The 5527-nt window shown below is 38.6% G+C and overlaps 1 protein-coding gene across 2 annotated transcripts; it reads left to right on the top strand.

Moving 5' to 3' along the window:
• Nucleotides 1–441: 441 nt before the first annotated feature.
• Nucleotides 442–5204, top strand: LOC112503341. Of its 2 annotated transcripts, none has more exons than XM_025107400.1 (2): nt 442–608; nt 2921–5204. In XM_025107400.1, the coding sequence occupies exon 2, from the start codon at nt 2937–2939 to the stop codon at nt 4935–4937; it is 2001 nt and encodes a 666-aa protein (XP_024963168.1). In that variant the 5' UTR covers nt 442–608; nt 2921–2936; the 3' UTR covers nt 4938–5204. The 2 variants fall into 2 exon arrangements, with proteins under 2 accessions (XP_024963168.1, XP_024963167.1); XM_025107399.1 differs by having other exon boundaries at nt 442–611.
• The last annotated feature ends 323 nt before the right edge of the window (nt 5205–5527 follow it).

Below are 5527 nucleotides of genomic sequence, written 5' to 3'. Positions count from 1 at the left end.
TGTTATAAAACCAGTTTAAAAAATAAAAGACATGTGAAAAACAAACTCGTAAAAATCAACCCAATTAGTTTGATTTCAAATCATGGTTAATATTTTGTAAGTATAAATGTGTGTTTTATATATAAATATATTTTTATGATTTTTATATAAAAATATTTTATTTATAAAACAACACTACTGTGATGTGATGTGATGTGATGTGATGTAAGACTAAGAAAAACTGATACCTTTAATAATCAAATAATTTTATTAAATCGTATGTGATGGAATGGAAGGAAAGGAATTAGGAATCAGGAATCAGGAAGCATAAGTCACGGATTTGGGCTGGATCTGGGCCTGGTTGATGGGCTGAATCCGGACAAAACCGGATTGCGCAAAAGGTAAAAAATTGTGGTTCCTGCCTGGTTCGGTTTAAGAGAGAGAGAGAGAGAGAGAGAGAGAGGAGAGAGAGAGAACAAGGCAAAGACGGAAAACTACGTTCGAAAATTCGAAGTTGCAAAACCTAATCGATCCAAAAAGGAGACCAAAAGATCGAGTAACAAAACCCTAACAAATCATCACATCCCTGGTTTCACCCATCACTTCCCCATTTCGATTGAACCCTAACGGTGGTAAGTCAATTCATGTTCATTTCTTCAATTTTTTGACTTTTCAATGCTATTTCGGCGTATTTTTGGATGAATTCGTTAGAATTTCCAAGATATGTGTGTGTTTTATTGGTCAATTGCGGGATTTTGTGTTGTAATGTTAGAAAGTATCGAAATTTGAGTTTGTTTTTAGATGTGGATTTGGTAAACTGATTGAGAAATCTTGAAGCAAGGTCTGTTGAATGAATATCAATTTTGATGGGAAAATTAAACGCCAGTGAAATGAAATTTCTGTTTAACCTAGGTGTTTGTAGATGTTGAAATTAAGAGCAAAATGGATGTTTCCCTAAAAGCTACAATATTAAATTAGCTTTATTTGTCGGCTAATTTTTTTCTGCCGAGAAGCTTTAGGAGATGTAAGTCTCACAATAACGTATTATCTTGACACGAAGTCCCTTTTTGACATGTTAAAGTGTTGTGACTGACCTTTGATAATGTGTTCGTTGCTCTTGAATTTATAGATCATTGATGGCAGCTTTATTGAATTTGGACTGTGTTTAGACAAGCAGGTATTAAAGCTGCTAATAGGATCTTTTTAGTAATGGCTGCTAATTCCTCAAGTACTTATGATTTTCGCCACAATCATAGGTCAACAGAGGTTAAGTTTTTCAATGTCATCATATATATATATATATATATATATATCTGTTTTTGGATTCTTGTATGTGACCGTTATACCTATCATTTGCTGAGAGAAATCCTGCTACTTACCTATATTTTTAAAAAATCATGTGGGTATCCCACTACGCGCGGTTCATAAATTTTGATCTCACTACTATATTAAAGTTTCAGTTTGGATTATTGAATGTTGTGTATATCCATGTATTAGTCCATCGATTTTAACCTTTGTCTCTGCGACCACTAAAGTGATTAGTTCTCTTTTTTTTCTTTTTTTTCAAGATCTAGGACCATTGTAACTTCGAGGATTCAGGGACATCTATACCCTTAATGATGCATTTTCTTTTTCATTTCTATATAAAACTTCTTGTCACTGGAATAACCTTCATGAAGCTAATTTAACGTCAATTGGAACCCTAATAAAATAGATCTAGCACCAGTCAACTAGTTTTTTTTAAATTATAACATGACTTGAACACTGACCTTTCCAAACTTGCTTAGTCAAACCATGTTGGGTATTGTGCTTAAATCCTTCCCTCTTTCTGCAATTGAATCTCAAGGTAGGTTATTTTGTTAAATTCAATTTCAACCAAAACTTCAATTATGTATTTTTGTATATATATAAAGATATGAAGTGTTTCTCTTTGGTATATATTTGTCCACAATCTAGTGGACCATCGATTCATACACATAAGTACTAGACATGTGTTTGGCACTAATGTTCTGTACCTGAAAATTGTACTCATTAAGGGGTGTTTGCTTACTGCTTGCCTATCAAACAACTCGTGTAACATCTGTCTATCCCTGCAGGCTAGCATGGCTGTGATTTGTTTTCTTCTAGAATACATGGATAGATTACAACAGATAGAACTGAGTTGACTAGAAGTATGCATTGAAATTTTTTCCTATTTCCAACCATTTGGTATCTCTGAGATGAGAAATCTTGTGACCCTGGTATATATGGTTGCATGTTATGGTGTAACTAATGTGCATGAGGTGAACTTGATCCTAGGGAAGCAACTATGTTCGATTAAGGAATTATTGTTAAAGTTCCATTGATAATGCAACTATTATAGCATCATTTACTAGTGCGAATTGTCAATTTAATAGGACTGATATACAGGTTAGAAATGGTTATTTTTTTTTTCCTAACTTAATTCTCCATGATGTTGCATAAATATGCCTTATCTGAGTGAGTGTGTTTGGTTAATGTGTTTCCGTATGTGGTTAGGGCTTCTAGTATTTTCTCATTTACATAATATAAACCATTCATCATTAAATATTTTGATGTAGTTTCTCTTTTGTGTGCTTCTTAAATGTTGTTTTCTTACATTAGATGACAATTACTCTCTCTTCCCTGTTTCTCACTCTTATCTTTTGATCTAGTTTGCCTCAAAAATAATTTTCACTTGCCAGGATTGGCTCTCCCTTTTCTTTTGGTCATCTAGATTTGAGTAATTGGCAAGCGAACGTAGCATGATGACGAGTGCATGTGGTTATGAATTTGATAAGATTTAAATTTGTAGCAGATTTTGTTAACAATTCATTAATCATCTTATGAATATTTCCAATCTTGAATCTTCTTTATAACTATCTCCAACCATTCTTTCTGGTTTTTATGGTTATTTGACCGAGATAATTCATTGATATTGTAGGAAGCTGGAACTCACAATGTCTCCTGCATCAAGGTCAAAGGCCAAGGACAAAAGGGCTACTGGCAAGGAGCCACAAAAGTCTTCTACCAAACCCACATCAAATGCTAATGCAGGTGGTGGGGTCCCTGCGAGTGGTTACAACCCGCTTCTGGGAACCTTTCATACACTTGAGACAGCACCAGTGTCTTCTGCTCCACCTATTCATGTAAATGGCCGTTCTCGTAATATTGATGACACAGAGGATCACATTGGGAACTCTCTTGGGATGGGAGTTGAATATGATTCCTTATCTAACAATGGTAGTTGGTCAGGCGAGTCCGAAGATCACAAAGACAAAACTTTTCAAGGACCCTCTCGCCAGGAGACAGTACCCGGGGTCGACAGTGATAAACGTGAAAAGATTCGCCAAAAGAATGAGAAGAAGCATCAGCGGCAGAAAGAGAGGCGGGCCCAGGAATTGCATGAACGCTGTAGTGGCTATCTGATGTCAAGAAAGCTAGAAGCACTTGCTCAGCAGCTTGTTGCGATGGGATTCTCTTCAGAACGTGCAACAATGGCTCTTATATTGAATGAAGGTAGAGTAGAGCAATCAGTTGCGTGGTTGTTTGAAGGAGGTGAAGATGCAGACAACCAAAGGGAGCATAATCTTGACAGTGGTGGTAACTTAAAACTTGACATTTCTGAGGAACTTGCTCAGATTACTGAAATGGAAATGATGTTCAAATGCTCAAAACAGGAGGTTGAACGGGTGATTGTCGCCTGTGAAGGTGATCTTCAGCAGGCGGCAGAAACCTTGAAAGCCCAGAAGCAGGAACTGCCTGCTGCTCCGCCAAAGCTTGAAGAAACTGGCGATTCTTCTAGTGGTGGTGGCGGTAAGCTTTCTGTAGCCATGAGTCAGAACTTGATGACCTCAAGAACACAATCAAAATCAGTAGGATCCATACCCATACAGCAGAAAACTGATGATAAAGATTTTAATTATACCAAAGTGGCTGTTACGGTTGGACAATCATCAGCGGAACCCGGGGTCAAAAGCTTGCAGTTGTTAAAGAAAATCCCACCCAATTCAGAGTGGTCAAAACAGCAACAAGTTGGCACTCCATCTGTAGAGAAGAGGTGGGCGGTTGGTGGATCAAACCCTTCTGTCTCATATTCTTTGGCTTCTCCATTGCAGGCTGCACCACCACCAGCCAAAACCGAATCCCGATATGCGACTGTTGGAACCGAATTAAAGAATCTTCAGCTGGGATCAGTTAGGGAACCGGTTATTGTGATGCAGCGGCCCAAATCTAAGCACATACCTGCGAGTGTAAGCTCTTCATCATCATCGGTATCTGTTGCTGATTGGCATCCGAATGTTGTTGAACCAGTAATGAATATGAATCCCAATGGGTATTCACTTGTGCATACTAGCACCCGAAGCTTTAGCACCCCAAGCTACGGTGGCAATACCCAATTGTACGATCAGTTCCATTATCAGCAACAACAGCAGCCACTTCAGCAGCAGCAGTATGCATCGATCAGCGACCCATTGGATCACCATTTTAGCCAACATGGTGCTGCTATGAACCATTTTAACAATGGTGGCATGTGGAACAGAATGGTGGGTGCAACCACCACTCCTACGCTGGCGGCCGCCTCTTCCCTGGGACTGTTCTCTGGTTTGGGGTCGAACGGGTCATCAGGGCCATCATCTCCTGTAGACTGGAATGCGGGTGACTCGTTGCAGTTTGATTACACAAACATAGACTGGAGTCTGGACCGGGTTCCGGGTCAAGCAAATGGGTCAAGGCCGATTGGGATGTGGATGGGGGGTGGTGCGAGCGATGTGTATGCAGCAGCAGCAGCAAGGGGTGGTAAGAGCGCGATGAGACCGCCAACGGGTATTGTAGCAAATGGTGGTTTGCTGCATCCAGATGGTCCAGAAGCATCTGCAGGTGGTGAATGGAGTTCTCCATTTGAAGAGAAAGAGTTGTTCAGTTTCCCCAGACAGTTTGTGTCTTCTCCCTCTCTGTAATGATAGGGGAGAAGGGGCATAAAATAATAAAAGATGAAAAAACAATAAGAAAACAGAACTTGAAAACATGTGTTGGGATTTAATGTTTCTATTGGTTTTTTCAATGATCCCTGCTGCGCTGTTTGTTTGTGTGGTGTTGATGATAGGGAAATGGGTATCTTCTTCTAGGAGCTGAAATTCGTGAATCGAAAGCAATGTTGTATAAAGACTTGTATGTTGTGCATTAGAAATTGTACATTGGTCTAATGGTAAGAAGGTGGACATCTTTATATTGCTGGAGGTTTGCGAATTTTAGCTCTGGTGAAAAGGGGCTACCCGAGTTTGAACTATAATTATTGTTGAACTATATATAATATAATATAATATAATATAATATAATATATTACTTACTGAAAAGGGCTACCCTTGTTTGTAGGCATTAGATTTTAGTTTAACAGATAAGAAGTTGGATATTGGTTGCTAGTCGTTTAATGGATAAGAAGTTGGATGTGTATATTGGTTGGTTGTTAGTGATATGCAAAATTTCAGCTCTAGAAAGGGGCTGCTCTTTTTCTTCTTAAACAGGCAATATATTAAAAACAACAGAGACA

The sequence above is a fragment of the Cynara cardunculus genome, unplaced genomic scaffold, assembly GCF_001531365.2.
Source record: "Cynara cardunculus var. scolymus isolate 2C unplaced genomic scaffold, CcrdV1 Un_Scaffold_2886, whole genome shotgun sequence".
NCBI classification, from domain to species: domain Eukaryota; kingdom Viridiplantae; phylum Streptophyta; class Magnoliopsida; order Asterales; family Asteraceae; genus Cynara; species Cynara cardunculus.
The sequence above is the reverse complement of the archived record's forward strand: the minus strand, read 5'-3'. Positions and strand labels throughout refer to the sequence as shown.

Excerpts from the sequence above, each read along its gene's own strand:
- LOC112503341 (XM_025107400.1), top strand. The coding sequence starts at position 2,937 with ATGTCTCCTGCATCAAGGTCAAAGGCCAAGGACAAAAGGGCTACTGGC.